Source organism: Orcinus orca, chromosome 3 (genome assembly GCF_937001465.1).
Source record: "Orcinus orca chromosome 3, mOrcOrc1.1, whole genome shotgun sequence".
In the NCBI taxonomy this organism is placed as follows: Eukaryota; Metazoa; Chordata; class Mammalia; order Artiodactyla; family Delphinidae; genus Orcinus; species Orcinus orca.
The window spans coordinates 155,518,682-155,541,791 of record NC_064561.1 but is presented as its reverse complement, the minus strand read 5'-3'; the positions used below and the strand labels follow the sequence as shown (position 1 = coordinate 155,541,791).

The 23,110-nt window shown below is 43.3% G+C and overlaps 1 protein-coding gene across 1 annotated transcript in view; it reads left to right on the top strand.

Moving 5' to 3' along the window:
* The window catches only part of SKP2 (S-phase kinase associated protein 2), a 216,064-nt gene extending 195,572 nt beyond the window's left edge, over positions 1–20,492 (top strand). Inside the window, exon 10 of the mRNA XM_049708015.1 lies at positions 20,420–20,492. Within this exon, the coding sequence (XP_049563972.1) occupies positions 20,420–20,477 (58 nt within the window). The 3' untranslated portion in view covers positions 20,478–20,492. The remainder of the gene's footprint in view (positions 1–20,419) is intronic.
* Positions 20,493–23,110: the final 2,618 nt, after the last annotated feature.

The window sequence follows — 23,110 nt, the reverse complement described above, 5'->3', positions numbered from 1 at the left end:
TCCCCAGAGTGGCCCCAGAGACTGACACATCATGGCAGGCATTCTGTCCAGTCTTTTCAGATTCCTTTGTAAAAATTCTCAGATGGCTAAACACAGTGATCAGCTTCCACAGCTACAAAATATCAAGGACACATTTCTCCCATTAGCCTCTCTCCCAAGGGGGCAAACCAACATCTTTTCTCAGAGAGGAATCAATACCACTGCGTCTGGGTCACAAGGAACTCAAACAGTTGCTCTCTTCAAACTTTGTTTGAATCAACATTACTCTTCAACATCTGTAAGTCTCTGTTTTATATTCAAATGTTGAAAGCCTATATACTCTACACCAGCATTTCCTATGGAAATTTTTTCAGTAACAGAAATGTTCTGTATTTGGTTGTCCAAAAATGATAGCCACTAGCTACATGTGACTACTGAGCACTTGAAATACGGCTAGTGCGAATGAGGCACTGAGCTTTTAACTGAATTCAATTTTGATTAATTTAAATTTGAATACTCATGACTGTAGTTGACCTGCCATGTTGAACTGCGCAGCTCTATACAACTGAAATATAGACAAACACAAAAAAAGAGCACGTGAAATAGTCTTGAATTATGGTAAAATTATAAAAGCAACATATTGTCAATAAAGAAAAAAATTTCAATAGACAAATGTGGAGAACACTAAAAACACTCATTTCTCAACACCTAAATGTAGGTATTATTAACATTGTGGTGTATGATACCCTTTCTAGTATTTCTCTTCAGTTTTCTGCAAGAAGGGAAAACAGTGCAAGCTGGCTAGTATATGGTTAGAATGGTCAAGAGAACAGCATGAAAATCCCAGGTGATCCTGTGTTTCACTGATTACAAGAGCTATGCGAGGATCTGTCTCCTGCTCAGACAACAGGCCGGTGGCTGCCACTGTCAGTGACCCCTCCTGTCCTCACACAAATCTCTTCCTCATAAGCTGTCTATCATGTCCCCAATTCCCACCATATTTAGGATGACGTGTTTCTGTTAACAGCTAAATGTTATGCACAGCACCTCCTGACATTTCAGCCTTTAGTATCTTAGGGGAGCATGGTCTAGACGGTCAGACCTGAGGCTGGGGCATTTGAGGGGCCTGGTCAGCTAACGGGCAGTGTTTAGCCACTGGGACAAGGAAGGAGAGTGTTTCAAGGGAAGAGACTGGATGGAGAGAGATGGAGAATGCCATCCTCATACTTTAGTCTAGGACAGGGTCTGGTATACTGAAGGCTTTGTTTATTCACTCATTCCTGTGTTCATTCAACAAGTAATCTGTAAGTACCTATTCGATGTCAGGGTCTTTCAGAGGAGTATAGCATATATTAGGACAAAAGAGCCGTGTTCACTCCCTCATGGATTTTGGAATCTAATATAGAGACAGACAATGAACAGGGAAACAACAAAAACTCAGTTACAAGTTGAGAAAAGTGCTCCTAAGGAAACATGACATAGAGATGAGAGTAAAGGAGGAGAGGATCTCCATGGATAAGAATAGGCACAGAAGCCTTCTTGAAGAAAGGATCTTTTTACCAAGATGTAAAGATTGGGAAGGAGCTAGTCCTGTGAAACGTGGAGAGAGAGAGAGAGAGAGAGAGAGTGTGTGTGTGTGGGGTGGGTGTGTGTGTGTGTGTGTTCAACGCTCTGGAGAAAACATTTTCAGAGGCCTGGTCAGGGAGAACTTGGAGCAGTGAATGAAGAAAAGGCGGCTGGGCCTACAGTCGGAGAAGTAAGCAGGGGGTAGAGCACGCAGGCACCTAGGCCACATAAGGGCTTCACTGTTTATTCTGAAGAAAACAGAAGATATTGATGATGTAGTCAGGAGGGTGACATGATTGTTAGCACTTATTTTTGGTGAAACTCCATGCTAATTGCTGAGGATATAGCATGGAACTAAACCAGCAAAAATCCTTGTTCTTATGGAGCTTACAGTCTAGTGGGAATTGAAATCATAGGAAAGCTGAGTTTAAAGAAACTGTTGAGGATTCAGCCACAGCCTTGGAGGTGATTGGAGACACTCTCTGAGGCAGATAAAGTCAGACAGGTAGGATTCCACCTGCAAGCATCAGTATCTGTCTCCCATCTCAGGAAGGACTTTTCACCTGGATCTTGGGCTCTGCCTTATCTGAATGTTCTCTTTTCAAACTGTTCACTTGTTTCCCGACCTGATAAACATGCTTCTCCTTCCAGGCAAATCAATTCTCTTTTGGTCTAATGAGGTCTAATGGCATGGCTCCTGTACTGTCACTCATTTATTTCCTAATTCAGATTAGCATGGGCTGAAAATTTCAAGCCAGCCGAAGTCAAAAGCTTAACTGTAAACCAGTGGCAGGTTAGATAATGAATACTTCTTTCAGGAAGCATTTCATCTGCTGCTTAAACTGCTAGAGAGACACAGCCAAAATCTAAGCAGTCTTAAATTTACTCTCAACTGATTTCTTGTAGAGAAGCCACAGAAATTCACTGGGCCAACGTCCAGCTCTGCCACAGACAAGCAGTTCATTCCCATCCTTGTGACTGGCCATCACTGCTCCTGCAAACACAGCACAAAACTATAATGAGGCATAGCATGACCCTCTGAGCAAAAGGACAAGATGTCCAGCTCGTTTCCCTTTCTAGACGCCATCCCCAGACAGGTGAAATGGGGTGAGGTTTTCCTTAAGCACTCCCCATCGTTGGCTATGGCCTTGAGGCAAAAGTTAAGAGAATGCCAAAGAAGTTCAGTAACCAAGATAAACAATACTTTAATGCAATGTTTTAAAACTCAAAATTGACGTAAGATATCCATGATGGACAAAGCATTGTAATTTTAACTGAAGACAGTATCCACTGGGGTGAACACCATTGGCTGGGCCTCAGGGGACCTGGGGCCTTCTTCAGCTGTGCAACATGCGGTAAGTTACTCCACCTCTCTGCTCCCAACGTACAGAGGAACACACTAAAACCGGCAGAGGTGCTCATTCTTTCAAGGAGCTATTAATTCATCAGCTTCTCTTGAGGGAGGGGATGTATACTTGACACTGGTAGATTTTTAAATTCTGCCCAGTAATTCTAAGGGCACTAGGGTTGAGGAAAATGACCTGGCTGGCCTGATAAACTAATTGCAACTCAAGTGTTAGTTGCTAAGTGTGGATTTCTATATTTCTCCTGCCACATGTTGTCAGCACTTTGACAGTAATACTCTTCTAGTTTAGGGCAGTATGACACCAGGACAGGGTCATGGGGAAGGGTGGAGCAATATTTGTTGAGCTCCTACTTCCTCTCAGTTATCATGCTAGATGCTGGTCTTTTGGTTTAATTCCCCCCATCTCCACTGAAGAGACGAAGAAACTAATGTCTGTAGATAGGGAGGCCTTTCATGAAAACCCTCAACTGGCCTCATGAAGCAGATTCATTCCGTGGAGCATTAGACGTGCTCATTTCACAGACCCTCCAGAACTGCCCACGTGTCTGCACGCAGCCATGAACATTTCAGCACCATGAAAATTCTGCTTTCTATTTAGAGTTAGAGATCCCAGATCCTCCAGCAGCTTGAAGTGACTGGGGCAGAATTCAGGTGAACAGGGGTTGAACTGGCTCTGGGTTCTGTTGAGGATGGGCTGTGTCTAGACAGAGGGCATGAGGAAGTCTGTTTGGGGGTAAACTGGCTCCAGCCCAGCTCACTCCTCTGAGGAGAGATTTCCCAGTCCCCTTCTTTCCTTCCCTGTCTCATTTCCCCCACGGTTAACATGTTTTGAGCTCTAACGCTGTGCCAAGCACTGTCCATCCTTTGTATAATATATTATTTTTACTCTTCATAACAAACTTATGTGGTAGGAATTATTAGATCCTCTTCATTGATGAAGAACCCAAGACTCAGTGATGTCAAGTAATTACTAGGCTTCCTGCAGGCAGTAAGTAGGATTCAAAGTCAGGTGTTTTTACGCCAGAGCCTGGACTATGAAGCATGGTCTTTACTGCAGACCCTAATACCTTCCTGTTAGGAGCAACTATTTGAAAATTGGTGGGTTGGTGCCTTCTCAGTTAGCTGTCCAGAGTGTGGTGCAGAGGGTATCACTGAAAACCCAACAGCTTCCCATTGGTGAATAACATAAACTTTCCACCATCTGGGTATTTTCCATTTAAGGAGACAGCATATTTTACCTGGGTCAAGTGGTAGTTTACTCACAGCTCAAGGAAATGCTAGAAATTAGGAGCTCTCTATAGTTTGTCTGACCTCAGCCCATAATTACGGAATCTTACTTCTGAGCATACCAGTAACTTTCCACTTCAGTCTAGGTTGAAAATATTCCCCACCTCCCAAAACCTGGGTATCTTATTCTTCAGCATCAATCAGGGGATGCAAAATGACAGCAATTTCAGTATTCAGTGCTTTTTCTTCCCTCATATTTAACCCAAATATACCCTTCATCTTTTGGCCCCATTTCCTTAAAAAACCCAAAAACAATTGGTACCCAGAGAAGATGTTGGAGGCCAAGGAGTATGTTTTATCCACCTTTGTGTCTCCAGCACATAATACAGTACCTGATGCAATGTAGGCCCCTAGGAAGTATTTGGTGCGTGAATGAATGGTGTGCTCTGAATGTGAAGAAGGGGCTACTGGACCACCACGGATAGGACACAGGCAGACACATTTTTTCTAGAAGTGCAGACGGATCTTCAGTAAGCCACCATACTCCACCTTGCTTCCGCTGCTTTTTCTATACCGCTCTCCTGCGGCTGGATTTACTGACACATCTCCACTGTGGTCCCAGAATTACCTTCACCCCACTAAGTCTGGAGTTCATCAAGCTCGGGACAGGAAGTGTCTCAGTGGCTAAAAAGTCTCCACCACCTACAGGGGATTAATATTAGGACAAGGTCCGAAAGCAGGATTCTGGGTGCTCAGCCTTATCTGCTGGGTTCATCTCAACCCTCAAGTTTCTAATGCATCTCATCTAATCCTCACAGCAATCCAGCGAGGTAGAGACTGTGCCTGTTAGGACTGGGTTTGTCTGCACAAAACAGAAGCCCATACACACAAGAGTTTCCTTTTCTCCCAGAACAAGAAGCTGTAGGACCATTCAGGGCTGGTCCTGTGGCTTCCAGTGCCATCGGGGTCTTGGGCTTCATTTGACTTTCAGCCCCACCAGGCTTAGTCTGTGGCTTTGTGCCTCATGCTCGCTAGATGGCTGTTTCCCTTTCAGCATCCCGTCTGAGTTTCAGGCAGAAAAAAGGGGAAAAGATGAAGGGCAAAAGCAAACGCCAGTGGAATCCACCCCTTTTACAAATTTTTCCACAGCGCCTTCCGGAGATTTCTGTTTACAGTTTACCAAACACACCAGGGACTCTGGAGATATTCGTGTTTTTAATCGACCACAGTGTTTCTGAAACAGTATCGGGGTCCTTTTTATAACGAAAAAAGGGAGATAAGGCTGGCGTTTAATACAGTCCCACCACAGCATGGCAGCCACTGGGGCTGCAGGGAAGAGCCCTGGGGGCCCATGGATTTGAGGGCCATGGTGCTTCTTCCCCACCTTTGGGTGACCCAATCCATAGCACCAGGCTTCCATCTTGCTTCCTGTCTCCTCACTCACCCTCCCTCACACCGCAATCCTTCTCCTGACCTAGAGCCCTGCCCTGAACACTTTCTGCTCCCCAAAGGCCCTCCCTTGCTTCTGCATCAGCCCCTCTCACTCACCGCTAGTGAGATCCTTCTGTCTATTGAGCATATTTCCAGTGCTGATTGCTAATCTGCCTGGCCTCTGCCTTTCCTCAAAGGATGGCATCCTTGCCCTTCCCCCCCAGGCACCAGGCTGGACCTCCTTGAACTTGAGACTGTCCAATTCATCTCTGAACTTGTCCAGAGATGACCCAGAGTCTGTTCCTGTAATCAGGTCAGTTTCAGTGCCCAGAAAGTTGGCGGGGGGGGGGGGCGGCGGGGGTGTGTGTGTGTGTAATTTCCCACGGTAACGAGGTTCCCAAAGCCTTGCATTTGGCCCCTGTTGAGGCTGGATATACCATGTTCAGAGCTGAAGGGAAGCAGCTTTCACTCTCCCTTTCACATGATCTGGCTACTGAAGGGGCATGGAGGATTTGTTTCCCCAGCACCCAAAGGTAACAGGAGGTAGGATTTAAGAGAGCTGGAAGGCACAGAGCCATCATCTAGTCTAACTGTTGTGCTTTATCCAAGAGAAACGGAGGTCCAGAAGGGTGGAAGTTATCTCACTAACGGGGGCAGAGCCGCGCCCACACGTATTGGGTCCCAGCCACACCGCCCACAGTAAGCATGTTGGGGTGAGCTAGGAGTCTGAGCCAGCTGTTGGGATACTTCCCAGAACTCTCTCCCAGCTTCCTTCACCTGTAAGCAAACCATCCAACTAACTACCGAGAAGGCAGAGGGAGGGGACATGAGATAGCTACAGGGGGCATTTCTCTGTCCTAAACCAGGAGAGCATTTTGGCAGAAAGCTGGGAAGGCAGGAGGTTCAGGGAAGTCAAATACTGAATGGTTGAATGGGAAGAAGTTTACACTGTAATAGTTCCAGGCAGAAACAGGGAAACAGATCGGGAGCAATGATGGATATTGTTCAAGGACGCTTAGGGCTTCAGTAACAGAGGGAATAGTAATGGCAGCTAACACTCACTGAATACCTGCTATGGACCAGGCACTATGCTTAGAGCTTTACCTGAATCAATTTGCTTAATCATCACAGCAGCCCTATGAGTTTGCTACCAATGGCCTGCAATTTTGTATCCAAGTTTCTTGAAGCCAAATGTGTTCCCACTTCAGAATTTTTCATATTTTTTAAAAATAGTAGGGTGCATATACTGCAATATTATGTAGTATTATGGGATTTGGGGCAGCACCCAGTAAATGAGTACATTGACATTTCTGCAGCAAGTGGGCCAGACAAAGACCATAAAAACCCTCACGTCAATCTTGCCACCAAACTTTTGTGGCTGCCCCACTCATGAAAAAACTCTAGGTTTCTGAGCTTTGGGGATTTCAAAGCTTTCAAACTGCAACACTATCCTCAGTTTCCAGAGGAGAAAACTGGCAATCTGGCTCCAGAGCCTGTGCTGTTAGTTATGTTGTCCTGCTGCCTGGTGATGATGCACGTCCATCATACTGTATACGTCCAATATCACTGTAATGCATGTAACCTCATCTAGTCTCCCTAGAAATGCTAAGGAAGAGGGAGCAAACTCTGCTGCACCTCTTTAACAAATGGGGAAACTGAGACTCAGAAAAGGGGCGTCTTGTTCAAGGGCGCAGACTGGATGGATAGAGGCAGAAGCTAAACCAAAAGTCAGGTCTGCAGACTCCTGGCTCTCCTGACTCCTATTCCTGTGCCATTTGGGCACATTTCTTACGAATTATTTGAAGGAAGAGTACTATGAAGAGAACGGTATTATTTGTGATGCTTTGAAGAATAATTCTGAAGTGTCAGCAGAATCAGAATGGAAACATGAAAACATTTGCTAACTTTTTGAACAAATTGTAAAAGAAGAGGGTGTGATAGCCTCCTTATCTTCCCCAGATGCCAGAGAGCAAGGTCCTGACCAGCTGAGCAAGGGGACGGCAGCCAGCCCACCCCTCCTGCAACTGAAGATTTGTTCTCTGAGACTGAGATGATCCCTCCTGACATTAGGGTTATCTGAGGTCTCCTGTTTATCTCCAAGGGCGGCAGAGAAAACAGGCAAGCAAGCAAACCATATCCTGAGCACTGGAAAATTTGGGCAGGAGGTCTCTGCTTTTGTGTCCTAGAGGCTACAGCGCAAATATTGGAACGCCACAGCCACAGAGTCATGAGAAGTGCTGTCTGCAATATTCAGGAAGGGGGCAGAGGCTGCAAAGTCAGCCTCGAGAGCAAATAGATGAGGGACGTAGATTCTGCTGCCGAGCTCTCTCTTTCCTTCTGTCAGTACTTCAGTTGAACTATTTCTAGGATTCACTTCTTTCCCTCCTGCTTCCTTACCACCACCATAAGCCATTTCTCTATTACTTTAAAAGCTTCCTAATTGCCGTCAATGCCTCCAGGGTCTTTCTTTTAATATACCCTATAGGCTACTGACTAATGAATTTCCCTGAGATGTCTCTGTCCTTGTGTTCTGCCACATTCAAGGACCGCAGTGGTTCCTACTGAACCACTGCCAACAAACACCTAGCAATATATCCAGCAGTACCATTTGTTCCTCCTAATCATAAAACTCCTTCCTAATAGAACTTGAGTGTTTTTCAGGTTTTGGAACAACCCTGTGCAGATGTGTCTCGGGGAGTTTGAAGCTCAACGATGTCCTAAAGGACCCAGGCTCATTCCAAACTTTTGCTTCACCATCCTTAGTATCTTGGCTTTTCATCCTCTTGTTCATAGCCCATGACCTCTAGATGAATGCCATCATTCCAGGCAGCGTGAGCGATTCAAAGACAGGAAGCAAGCGGAAGGGTCAAAAGTTTTTCTCTTCTCAGTGCTTTGTCTTCTTATTTAGAAAGGGAAGGCTGCCAACTGCCTAATTATCATTTCCGAACCCCTCCTCTGGGCACTATTTAACCCCACTGGACATTTTATCCTCTTTCAGCCACCATTGTCCCTTATGGTAGGGTTGCTACATTTCCCAAATAGAAATATAGGATACCCAGTTAAAACTGAGTCTGATAAACAACAAATAATTTTTAGTATAATTATGCCCCAAATGTTGCATGAGATATACTAAAAAGTTTGTTTTTTCCCTGAAGTTCATATTTAACTGGGCACCCTGTACTTTCCCTGGCAACCCTCCATTATGGGCACTGCCACGACTTTCACCAGGTGCCACTGTCTCCCTAAGGAATTGATAGGATGGCCTTGAGTCCTCAAAATGCCACAGAACTGGAATGTTAAATGAGAAACTTGACCCAAATGCCTCTCTTCACCTTTTGTGTTACACTCTTTTAATGGAATAACAAAGAAAAGTCACTTGTGCCCCATTGTCCTAGTACTTCTCAACAAAGCATCTCTTTGCCTAGAGCCACTCCTCCCTAAGACTCAGCCCTGAGCTCTGGAGGTGGAGCATATGGGCAGAAGACAAATGTGAATGGTAGGCATTAGGACGCACCCAGCATTTCTCCTTCGCCCGAAGCCCAAGGTGAGGCCAAGCTGTCTGTCTTCCTCGACTCTAATTTGGACATGTCTTTATCAGGGGCTCCAGACCTGTTATTTTGGGCAACATCTTTTCAGTTCATGCGAACATACCTACCCACCTGTCTACACCGACATTTCAGAATTCTAGTAGACACAGCTTAGTCCCCTAAGTGCCACAGACTTAGTCTCATAAGTGCTTTTCAGAGGAGAGACCAATAAAGGCTTCACTGCTTAAGGCAGTCTTCATGGAAATTAACATTTGGCTTGGTTCTTGAAGGAAGGAACTGAGCTGGTCAGAAGGCAGGACGAGGCTGTGTGTGGGAGATGGAAGAAAGTGTGCTTTCAGGAGACTGTGCGGAGACCAAGGCTGAAGCAGGGGTTGCGTGCTGAGGAGTTGTGGAAAGGAGGTGGGGTAAATTCAGGACTGTGTTATGGGAGACGCCGCACAAGGAAAGGCAGCTCACTCGGTGTAGTAGGAAACAGAGGACCTGCAGAGACTGATGAGTGACCATGTGATCGCTGCATTTTCATATTTGCCGACTGAATTAGTCATACAGAGAGAAATCACAAGACCATGCGTAGGCACAAAACTGAAGTTAAAAACTGTTTTACAGCCATCAGACTTTATAATCCAAAGGAAATATTTCAGATCACTCAACCTAGGCTTGTTTTTACATTTCCCCTCATTATCCCCTGGTATAAAATTAAGTCACTTAAAGAGAAACCCAGAACATTTTGATGAAGGTATGCACTCCTCTGCCAGTTAAGAAGTCTGAGCCTTTAGAAGAATTCACTCTTTCTAGTTAAATTCTTTAGTGCCTGGACTTAAGAATAAGACCATTTAGTATCTGAATAAAACATGTATTACATTATTAGATATTCAAGTTTATGTCTACTTCATCCTGGGTGTTAAGGATATTCCAGGGCAACTTTGATCATCACTAATTCTCTGACAGCCACTTCCTTCCTCCTGGTCCAGGAGCTTGTTGACGAGAGATGAACTGGATGCGCATACCATTCCTCTACCTCGTATCCCAGCTGCCAATAGAACAGCCCCCACTTCACCCAGCTACCCTCCCACCGCAGCACACACAGGCTTTTCCTGCATTATTGCCCAAAGAAGTGGGTGCGCCCTGTTCTCCCTTTCCTCAGGACAGCACATTGATCTGGCCCAAGGTTGTTCCCTCCCCTTTTTGTATTTTGTCTCTCTGGACGGCCCCTTGTTCAGCCAGGGCACTTGGGGCCCTCTGTTCCCTCCATCCTGCTTTAAACCTTATCCCAATAAAGATCTGGTAAACTATTTCACATGATGCTTGGAGATATTCACATGGGGGTGGAGAGGAACATGGAAAATTGAGAGACGAAAGCATATAATGCAGTCCTAAGACATCTTATTTTCTTCTCCTAAACAAAACAAAGCAAACAAACAAACAAAACCACCTCAGCTGGGATGGAGGGCGTCCCTGCTGTTACTTCTGTTTTTCCTTGGAATTTTCCCACTGTGACATTTACATGTTTGCTAGGGTAGATATGGTCACCAAAAGCTTAATATGTAATCCTTCCTAGAAGAACAGGAAGGAAACTATTTCTAAAATAAGTGGAGCTCAAATCATGGGGATTTGGGCATCAGCATTCAGGGGTGGTACCACCTCCTTAGGCCAGGGGATGCCTCTTCAGGATGAGGAACAGAAGGTTCAGTTGCTCCCTGCTTGGTCCTTCTGCTCCAAACCCTTCACTCGAGTCATCAGAAGGGTCATCCTAGTTTAAGGCTATGTTACTTTTCCATTTATTTACTCATGAACAGATAATCCATGTACATAGCCAAGAATTAAAAGTGTTCAACAGGTGAGTGATACAATGAAAAATATGCCTCCTTCCTTTTCCTGCCCCGGACGCTCTGTCCTCCCTGGGGCGGGGGTGGGGGGGGTGATCTCTATGACCAGTTTCTAAGCCTCCTTCCTTTTCCTGCCCTGACCACTCTGTCCTCCCTGGGGGTGATCTCTATGATCAGTTTCTTCATTGTCCTCTTTCCAGAGCTTGTCTATGCATTTTCAGAAATATAGAGTTATTTGAAGTTCTTTTATTGGCTTATTTGCTAAGTTCTTCAGAGCTCTGGGTCATTCACATGGATCAAAACTAACAAATATAAATAAATATAAAAGATGATCAGTGAAAAGTCACACACGCAACCCCATTCTCTGCCGTCTCCACAGTTTCCCTGCACCCCATGGAGGATCTGCTTTTATGTGCCTCTGAATTATTCCAGACTTCTTAAAGGAGCATATAAGCACATACAATTCTTTTTCTTCCCCTCAAGGGACCCTATAAAGACAACAAAAAGGATTATTTGAAAAAGAAAAAATATGCATTAATGGAATTAGCAATATGCAATTTATGGAGCAGTCAGCTTAAACACAAATATATATACAACAAACTATAAATAATAAACAAATTTGACCATATGGGGTTTCTTTACTTCAGGATATTGTGATCCTCTTAAAAGGAACCCTCCTAATTATACTCCAATAAAGATGTTTAAAAAAAAAAAGAACCCTCCTTTTTAAAAGTATTTAAAAATCCCTATGTCCTGGGCTGGACCAATCAGCACATCTGCTAGCAGTACACCGTACAAGCTGTACCTGGTATACCATACAGGTGTGTCCTGATGGCTATCAGCTTGTTTGCCCCCAAGTCAGTCTGTGCAATGCTGGGGACCAAGGTGATTTATCACCTAGGTTGGCTCTGTGGTTTTGCCTGCCACACAGGGGTGGATCACTGTGGCTCTTGATGGGAAGAGGAAGCTTCTGTCCTGAGCCCCACCATACTGTGGTGGAATCCCAAAGCCCCACCACACCTTTATTTGAGAAGTTCATAGGTCCCTCCCAGCAGCCTGGAATGTTATTGTATAATCATTGCATTTTCTCTCATGGCTGGGCAATCCCAGCCCCCCACAATAGCTGTGTAGGTTACTGCCTCATCTACCTACTTGGGAGGTTGATACTAGGTCATCCCTACTAGGGATGACCCAATTGTAGGCTCGGGAACCTAGCCGTGTCCTAGCTGCCTTTGCTCCTGCTGTTTCTTCTCTTTGCAATACTCTCTCCATGCAATGCCTAATTTTCAAAGTCCAACCCATCCTTTAAAATCCAGTGTAAGTATCCCCTGAAAACAATCCAGATCTCCCATTTAAATGTATTTCTTCCTTTCCTCAAACCCTTATTGCTGTTTCAATCATACTATCACATTCTGCTTATAACTGTAATCCCAGCTATAATTATAAATATGTTTTTCACCACCATAGGACTATAAATTTTGTGACCTTGGCTATTTATCTCTGTAATCCCCATGGCACAGCTTAACATGGTACATAAAAAACAGTAGGCTCTCAACAAATATTTATGAAACAGAAGTGAATTTCTTGGTTAAATCCTCACCATTAGCCCAGTTGGGTGGTTTAGGGTGTCAGGAAGAGGGTTAGTGCTGAAAATCTCATACTCTATAGGTCCAGAAAAAAAAGCTTTCCACTTGAACAGTGAAGCAGGATGACCCTCAGAATGGGAGAAAATATTTACAAATGAAGCAATGGACAAGGGTTTAATCTCCAAAATATACAAACAGCTCATGCAGCTCAATATCAAAAAAACAAACAACCCAGTCAAAAACTGGGTGGAAGACCTAAATAGACATTTCCCCAAAGAAGACATACAGATGGCCAAGAGGCACATGAAAAGATGCTCAACATCATTAATTTTTAGAGAAATGCAAGTCAAAACTATAATGAGGTATCACCTCACACCAGTCAGAATGGCCATCATCAAAAAATCTACAAAAAATAAAGGCTGGAGAGGGTGTGGAGAAAAGGGAACCCTCTTGCACTGTTGGTGGGAATGTAAATTGATACAGCCACTATGGAGAACAGTATGGAGGTTCCTTAAAAAACTAAAAATAGAACTACTATATGACCCAGCAAACCCACTATTGTGCATATACCCTGAGAAAACCATAATTCAAAAAGAGTCATGTACCACAATGTTCATTGCAGCACTATTTACAATAGCCAGGTCATGGAATGACCTGGCTCATCGACAGATGAATGGATAAAGAAGATGTGGTATATAGGTACAATGGAATATTACTCAGCCATAAAAAGGAACGAAATTGAGTCACTTGTAGAGATGTGGATACAGAGTGTCCACATCTAGAGACTGTCATACAGAGTGAAGTAAGTCAGAAAGAGAAAACAAATATCATATATTAACGCATATATATGGAATCTAGAAAAATGGTACAGATGAACTTGTTTGCAAGGCAGAAATAGAGACACAGATGTAGAGAACAAATGTATGGACACCAAGGGGAGAAAGGGAGGGTGGGATGAATTGGGAGATTGGTACTAACATTTATACACTAATATGTATAAAACAGATAACTAATGAGAACCTGCTGTATAGCACAGGGAATCTACTTAATGCTCTGTGGTGACCTAAATGGGAAGGAAATCAAAAAAGAGGGGATATATGTATACACATAGGTGATTCACTTCACTGTACAGCAGAAATTAACACAACATTGTAAAGCAATCATACCCCAATAACAAAATTTAAAAATAAATAAATAACAAATAAATAAATAGTTTTTTATATTAATAAAAATAAATAAAAAGAATTCAGTCTCTGGCCTTAGCATGATCTGAATTCAATCCAGATTCTGCACTTATTAGCTCTGTGACCTCAGGCAAGCTACTTGACCTCTTTAAAATCATTTCCCCAAATGTAAAACAAGGATGGGAATAATAGTACCTACCTTATAAAGCAAACGATAAACATTCAGACATTACCATTTTTAAGAGTTTTTATTGGGGTGACTGTCACTATCATCTGTTTCTGGTCAGAAAGCTTTGACAGTAGCAGCTGAAGTCAGGAGCTCTTGGAACCAAGGCTCAGACCACTTTCACTTCCAAGGTGCTATTTGCTTGGAAGGAGGGAAATTAAAAAGTCATTAATGAAACTTCAGTGAGCCTTCATTTCCCACGAGGAAAGCAGGCTGAATAATTGTGAATGCTTTGTCCGAGTCTGTTCATTGGTTCAAAAATATTCTCAATCCAAGCTGATATCAATACAGAAAGCCACAGGGCATATATTTTATTTGCTATTTGGTACTAATGACGAGTGTTCTTAAAATGTTATTTTTAAAACATCTGTCCAATTATCTCATTATATTCTCAATAACAAATGGACAGTTGAACTTAAATATTAGGAAGTTTTCCAACATGAAACAATTAGAGCATTCAGCTGACAAGAGGACATGGAAAATGTACAATTTCTAAAGGGAAGTTTATATGTAGCCTGCAAACACCATGAATCTCTGCAAAATTCAGGAAGCAGAGAGTTAATGACTGGAAACTGCTTGTCAGTTGTGCTGGAAATTTCCACTGCTTGTTTTGTTGGCTATGCAAGGGGTTATACACGGAGAAGAGCTGTCTCCGTGTGTGTGTGTGTGTGTGTGTGTCTGTGTGTGTGTGTCTGTGTGTGTGTGTGTGTGTCTGTGTGTGTTGCCTCTTTATAAATGCTCTGCAACTCTATGTCACAATCTGTTTTCCTCCCAGCTTTGTTTTCCAGCTTTCTCTGGAGTCACCAGAGGACCCCCTCCTGGCTTGTTTATTGTGTAACCAATGCCCTGCTATACATGGCCTTACTCCCAATCTGATCTATTAATAGTTCTCTTGCAAAGACATTATTAGCCTTCTTAATGAAATAGCTAATTAGAACATATATTGACTTGTATAAACAAAGGCAATATTAATAAAGGTCATTTGAAAGTTTGTGAAGAATGTTAGAAGTTTAATCCCTTAGAGCAGCAAGGGACCTAAAACAGTACTTCAGACAGCCCCTTTTTAAAATTTTAGATGATGAAGTTGGAGGCACAGAGAAAAGAAGCAATGTTCCCAAAGTCACAAAGTCTGGCTTTCAGACTAACAGTGTACAGCCAACCACATGAAGAGTAGAAGTAGAGTGGTTACCCACCATAATCATGACCTGCAAATTAAGAAACAGCATGAGCCCTTAAGGAGTCATGTTTGGGAAAAAGAAATACCAGTATGGTACATTGAAATTCTATTCGTGAAGCAGCATCACTGAAACAACCATTGCAGAGCTTAAATATCAAGATAAGTGTGGATAAGAAGAATTGATATGTCTCCCTGTCTACCTTTCTTCTAGGAGAATGCAGACCCAGGGGAGGATGGCAGCTAAATCCTAGGTGTGTGGGTGTGGCCACGAATGGAGAAATGACACATCCTGGACCCCAGGTGGCTGGTCTGGCCAGGGCTAACCCATAGGCCAATCTGAGGGAGAACTGTGGAGAAATTTGGCTAAAGGGGAAAAGAGTGACCGAAGGAAGAGGCAGGAAGACACATGCTTGCCCTGCTGTTGCCACTGTTTTGATATTTGGGGGATTCTTGAAGTGTCTGAAGAGTTCCTGCTTTCCTCTCCAAGCAATTATTACATGAAACTTCTTCTGGACCTTTTCAGTCAGTCTTTTTTATTTATAACCATGCAAATGGTGATCATGTCAGGCAGACGCTGTGCTCCCCCAGCCTCTGGAAGCATCATTTCTCTTGTAACATGGCTCCCTGCAGTTAGAGGGGTGGCTAGAAGCATTCCTGGTAGAGGGTGATTGGGCTTCCAGGGCCAACTTTGTAGGGGCACAGCAAGGGGGACTCTTTGGAAACAAATTCAGTTGGGTTCTCCCCAGAGTGAGGGGCATGTAGCAGGGCTGCTTTGCACCAGAATGGCCCCGGATGAGCACTCCAGACTCTGTCTGTAACCAGCAGCTTTCATGCTTTCCTCACAATCATGTCAGGCTTATCAGCTACATGACAGGAAATGCCTGTGGTCTGGAATTGCCAGTGGACCTGCATATTAACCTTTGCAGGACTTTCCCAGACCTCTCCTCACCACCAAAGGGAAAAAAAATACTCATCTACCACCAGCAGCCAGGAACCCAAGATCTCTCCCATTCTGGAGCCATTTCCTGCGGTTACGTTTATCTCCAATTTCCAGAGGAAAAAACTGAAGTTCAGAGAGATTAAGTGACTCGGAATTAATCAAGATTTGGACCTGGATTTTCAAACTGGATGTTAGTAGGTTTTGTTGTGGGTTTTGTTTTGTTTTGTTTTGTTTCCTGCTCATCAGAGTATCTTCACTTATCACTTCAATGAGAAAAGAGTTTATCAGGTCAGTCTTGTGCCTGAAAAAGATGGTGGATGGGCAGAGCAGGGACACTTTTCTTTTTCAAGAGAAGGGCATTAGAAGCATTATTTAGGCCTATGCTATGTTCAGCTACAAGCTTCAGCTCAGCTAGGGTTCTGGGACGCAGAGCGGGGTGGAGAGAGGATCTGGAGGGACAACGAAAATATATCCAACAGAGTGCGGTGATTGGCACCCCGCCAGAATCCCATAGAATGGGGGCAGAGCAGCTTGACAGAGGAAAATCAGATAGCTGCCACCCTAAGAAGGGAGGTGAGGGGAGGTACACAGTCCAACATAGCAGACGTCCATTAACATCTCCTAGGGGCGAAACCTGTGCCGAGGGGCTGTGCAGAGACCACTTTACAGCCTGGATGACAACTGATGTCCCAAACCTACCTCAGCCAGGTGGAGGTCCACAGCGCTGGAAGACCCGGCTCTGTCACTAATGCTCTGCCCACCAGACACCAGAGCCCACCGTGCTCTCTCTGTCCTCTCCATCCCCACCCACACACTGCAGGGGCCCCGCTTTGGGTACTGCCACGTGCTCTGTTGCATTGCTTATCTTTTCTTTTTGCATACACCTGAATTCCCCAACTATCTAAAACTGGCATCCAGCCTAGGGATCTATCCCAAATATTAATAGATGTTTGATAAATGGTTAGTGATAAAATAGCGTTGACTCAAGGTAGAAGAAAGGTGTGACTTTCCCTTAAGTACTATGTCTCCCATTTCAGCCTCTCATTAAATAAATAAAAGAGAGAGAATAAAATGAATCCGGTTTGGGGTTGGTGAAATGGTATAGTTAAAAATATTAAAGCAGTGACCTGAGCCTCAGGACACCTAGGTAACTGCCCTCGCCCAGTGGTCTGTGCTGGACCAAGGGCTCCTCTCTCAATTTCTCTGTGTCTTAGATTCTCTTCACTATTAATTGAAGTGCACTGTGGCTCATCAAACTCAGCACCACTGATATTTTTGGCTGCATGATTCTCTCCTGTTGGGGGAGGGAGCTGTCCTGTGCACTGTAGGTGTGTCACAATAACCCTGACCTCTACTCACTAATGCCTGCAGCAACCTCTGCACCCCCAAATGGGACCACCAAAAATGGCCCCAGACATTTCCAAGTGTTCTCTGGAGACAAAATTGCACCTCCCCTGTTGAGAACTACTGAGCTAGATGGCCTCTGCACCAGCTGAGATACGGGCTTGGCTTCATGTTTCTGAGACTGAAAGTAACAAAGGCTAATGCAAGATACAAATTAACTTTTCTCATATCAAAGTCAGAGCTGGAAAGGCAGCTCTGCTCTGCCAAGTGAACAAGAACCCAGGCCCCTTTATCTTGTTGTTTTGCCCTTCACAGGCTGTTCCTCACGTCTGGTTCATGTTACACCCACATTCCAATCAGTGGGATAAAACAAGGAGGATAGAGGTGAAGAGGGTTACATCCCTCCCCCGTTTTTTTTTTTTAATTTTTGCGGTACGCGGGCCTCTCACTGTTGTGGCCTCTCCCGTTGCGGAGCACAGGCTCCGGACGCGCAGGCTCAGCGGCCATGGCTCACGGGCCCAGCCGCTCCGCGGCATGTGGGATCTTCCCAGACCAGGGCACGAACCCGTGTCCCCTGCATCGGCAGGCGGACTCTCAACCACTGCGCCACCAGGGAAGCCCCATCCCCCCCCCCCATTTAAGGATTTAGCCTGTAATTTCCATTTGTAACCACTCTCATCCCATTGGCCAGAAATTAGTCACAAAGCCATATCTAACTGCAAGGAGTCAAGTCGTTTTTCTCTGCAAAATACATAGCAAATATAGTTTTTCTTATGGGCTGCCAAGTGCCTAGTTGAATTCATTGAAAATCAAAGGTTTAACTGTTCTTTTTTTATTTTTTTTAATTTTTAGTTGCTGTGGAGAAGAGTTTGGGAAATATGTCCTTGGCTGACTTGGGGCCGTGGGAAGCAGAATCCATTTCCCTCAATGCTCTTTATTTCTTTCGTCTCCTCTAACCATCAGAGCCCCCAAGACCATCTGTCTGGGCCATAGGAGCCTTGCAGATCTGGCCATAGAGCTCAGAGGTGGTTGACTTCATAATGAGGAAAACTGAGGGTCAAATCTCAGTTTCTGAATAGTTGTAGAGAAAAGTATGTCACTGCTGAAGGGAATGTGTCTGAAGCTGGGCTTAAACAGGCTTGTGTGAAAAGAGAGACTTAAGAAGATCAAAGTGAGCCCTGCAGAGTCAGAGATTCTGCCCAGAGCTGGATGACTTCTGACAGCAGTGGAGGGAGCAGCTAGAGGCAAGATGGGAGCGGCATTGGCTTTATCTCTGGCATTGTTGCCTACTGAATGAATTGATTAGGGCTTGTTTTTCTCCTCCAGATAGGGGAGCTGTATATGATAAAGAGTGTTTCCTCTCTGTTAGCTGATAACAGCCCGCGAAGATAATGCTTAATATCCCCAGCACTCTGTACTTCATTGTACTTACTACAGATAGTTAATTAATTATACACTTACCCAGTTATATAATATATAATTACCTATTGTAGTACATAATTACACATTTGTAGAATTATATAATTGATATCATTTTCCCTTGATACACTGTTTAAAAAAAAAACTGTTAAAAAAAACCAAACACTCAATATAAGAAAAAAAAAGTGCTCAATTAAATTGCATTTGGTTCTTAGCCCAGGAAAGACAGGATGAATGAATAAGACAATGTTTTTCTCTGTTACACAACAAAATAGGCCTCTAAGACTTTGTTGATTCTCAAGCTCTTAATTTCATATGTGTTTTGAGTAGGCTATGGCTACAGTGATTGCATTTTTAAACTTTTTTTATCTTGAGGTGTCATATACAAATAGAAAAGTACAGAAAACATAAATGAATGATCATAAAGGGAACACTCGTCTGCGCATCCAGGACAAGAAGTAGAACACCACCACCTTGAAGCCTCACTCATACCCCTTCCCAATCAGCACTCCATTTCCCCCCAAAAGATAAACACTGTCCTGACTTAACAGTGTAGCTTTATTTCACCTATTTTGAACTTTATATAAGTAGAGTCATACATTTTCTTAAGATACATGTCTGTAGCAGCAAAAATGTGGTACTTATGTATACCACTGGGTCAGTGAGATGAGACATTTGAAATGGGGACTGCCTCAAAATCCACAACATACAGCCAATGTAACTTTGCGTCTTTATGAAAGTTCATCTCTAGGTACCATGCTTATTCCTCCAGAAGAAAGAACAAGGCTGATTGACCCGTCCCAGAGACCCAGAAGCTTCTCCTGGAAACCAGCAACTTACACCCAAATGCAGTAGTTATGTTACCTTTGGCAAGAATCCGGAAAGGTTTTACAAACAATCAAACACTGACAGATGGACTTTAGTGAAGAAGAAGGAGAAGGAGAAGGAGAAGAAGGAAGGGGGGAAGAAGGAGAAAGACTGAAGGTAGAGAGAGGTAAGGTTTTGCCTTCTTTCTTAATTATTTTAGGAGAGGTCATTACTTAGAGGCACCCATAGTCAACTTGTATTTTTGATTTGTTTATAGATCAATAACTAGTTGAACCAGGAGAGAGAGGGAGAAAATTGAAATTTAAAGAGTTAGAGTTAACAATATTCAGCTTTCACTGAGTTCTGCTATATAACAACCAACCTCCAAATATCAATAGCTTGAAACAATAAAGGTTTTTCCTGCTCTCACATTACTTCAGCTGCAGTAGACTTCCCGTCTTTTCCTCATGTCTTTTTCTTCTGCAATACAAGCTTAAGGAGCCATTCTAACCTGGATCATAGCATTCTTGAGACAGAAGAAAGTGAAAAAGAGGTGGCAGAGCCACTCAGTAGCTATTAAAACTTCTGCTTGAAACTGACATATGTTATTTCTACTTATATTTCATTAAGAAAAGCAGATCACTTGGCCAAATGGACATTAGTCCTTTCTAGGAAAGCAAATAATAGAGAAAAATGACGCAGACCATTTACAGGGGTCATTTTCTAATGAAGATCAGCCAGAAAGTATAATACGAAAATCAGGGGGAAAGAGAAGAAACTCCCCCAAATTCAGTGAACTCGGTCAAAATCTATCCATTTTAGTGGATCATTTATGTAAGAAAATCCACTGAACAATTAAACATATTTGTGTTAGAAGCCCATACAGTCCCTGTATGAACAATGACTTCTCTAGGAAACATCTTTTACTCATTGCACTAGATTTCCAATAAATTCTTTGCTTTCTTGGAGAATTTGAAGAATTCTAAGGGTACAACTCAAATGAAAGGAAGAGCCACAGGCTAATCCCTGCTTTGTACCCAGAAGCCTCTGTTATGGGCCGGATCTTCAGTGTCTTCTGTTCTCTAATCCTCCTCCTGATGGACTCCTCTGTGAGGATATAAGTTATCCATCTTCAAGCAAAAGTCGGCTGTGATGTATTTTCAGAAATTTCTCAATGTCTGATCCTCGCTGACAACATGAATCCTGTCTTCATACTGAAAAGACAGGAAAACAATTCCTTGTTTCTTCAGATTTTTTGGGGGGGGTGCATAAAATTTCTTAATTCAGACAGCATTTCCCTAGTCCTTGTCAAAATTGTTTCCTTGAAGCTCTTTTTTTCTCTTTGAAATCAGCATTCTTTTGCCTCAGTTTCAATGATTCACGCTGGTGGATTTATCTGCCTTAAAAGTCAGGTCAGAAGACTTTGGGGCGATTACAGCAGCAACTGGATTTCAGTCTTCAGAAATGCAAGTCTGACACCTTCTGGAAAGCATGTTGCACTCACAAGTAGTTTTCTTGTCAGGACAGTAAGACGGGCCCTAGGAACCTCATTTAGAAGAGGAGTTCCTGACTTGAGTGCGATTCAGGGCTACACGAAATTGGATGGGACAAACCTTGCATCTCTATTTCCATAAATTGCTATTTGAATAAATTGCTATTTTCAACTATGAATACAGGCTATCAACTCTATTAGTATTATTAGCGATGTCAACAGTAGAAATCACAGATATTTTCTAATCACATTCTAGCTATTGCAGATATCTCAAAGCATTGTTTGCACTCGATGTTACTTTGAAATCACCACAAACCTGCCACCAGATTCTGTTATTTAATGTGTTAGTAAATAAACACATATTAATATCTCATACATTTGATTTTTTATATTTGGATTTTTAGTATTTCAGTATAATTGGTTTCCTTTGAGATTCCATGTATTTTATTTCATACATTTACGGGCTATTTTAAGGTGTTTATCATTTTCACCAGACAGTTAAGGGTTTATGGCACAGAAGATATTAAGAATGCCTGTTCTAGATGCATTCTAGAGGGGATAGAGAAGGATAAAAGAAAATATAGAACAACTCTCTTTCAGTAAAATGATGATCTTTAGGTCTTTTGTATAGAATTAAATGGAAAGAGTTTCTCTTTTTAACAAAAGGATGTTTTGATAACATATTAATCATCAATGTATAAAACTTGTGCTTTTTTCTTCTCCTCATGAAACTGGACCCTAAAACTGTGGTGAGAAAATTCCTCCCTGTCCTTACTCTCCCTTCCCTCCAACCAACCACACACACACACACACACACACACACACTCACACTCACACACACACTCACACACACACACACACACACACACAGTGGTGTGTAAGTATGTTTAGTTCTCTAAAAAGACTTCTTTTAAAACCATGAAATTTGTTTTCAATTTGTACATCAGGTGATATTTTCTGAACACCGAATTGCACTCAAAAAGTGAGTAAGAAGAACAGACTGTAGCAAATCCTCAGTTGTTCATTGAAATGCTTCTATATCAGGAACATTAGAAAAAAGCCTGAGCTCCAGGGAAGGAGCAACTGTCCAACACGGTCAGCTGGTGGAGCTATTCACGTACTTAGAACGGGCTGGAGAACTGGCTGTCAAGTCTGAGTGACCGCCAAGTGCTTGGTATACACTCCAAGGAAGCACAAGACTATCCCGTAGAAAGCAGAAAGTTGAAAAAGAAAATGCCTGCATTCTGTCTGTTTGTTCGAAGGTCGAGTTCATCTGAGGGACGTGAGATGCCCTTGGGAGGTGAGGACGTTCTACAAAGCAGTAGGATTGACAGCCACCCCTTCTCCTTCCTCTGCTTTCCAGCACTGAGGCATTCACAGTTTTTGTGTGCCCAGTTAGGTGGCCTCATTGATGACATTATCTAGTTTTAACTAAACTGCCCCTCACAAAATGGAGTTCCACATGAGCTCTGGGTTGAAGATAATGTTTGCAACATGCAAATTCACAAACCTATACAACTACAATGGCAGAGGTCCAGTTACTCTTTTTTTTATATATAAATTTATTTATTTTTTATTTTATTTTTGGCTGCATTGGGTTTTTGTTGCTGCACTTTCTCTAGTTGCGTCAAGCAGGGGCTGCTCTTCGTGTGGCGCACGGGCTTCTCATTGCGGCGGCTTCTCTTGTTGTGGAGCACGGGCTCTAGGCACGCGGGCTCAGTAGCTGTGGCTCAAGGTCTCTAGAGCGCTGGCTCAGTAGTTGTGGTGCTCAGGCTTAATTGCTCCGCAGCAGTGGGATATTCCCGGACCAGGGCTCGAACCCGTGTCCCCTACATTGGGCAGGCTGATTCTTAACCACTGTGCCACCAGGGAGGCCCGGTCCAGTTACTCTTAATGTGATCCCTTCAGCAACAATACAAGAAGAAAAATGACTATTTCGTCACAACTGATAGTAAATTGGATCCCCCAAAGTCGAAATTTTCAGGATGATTT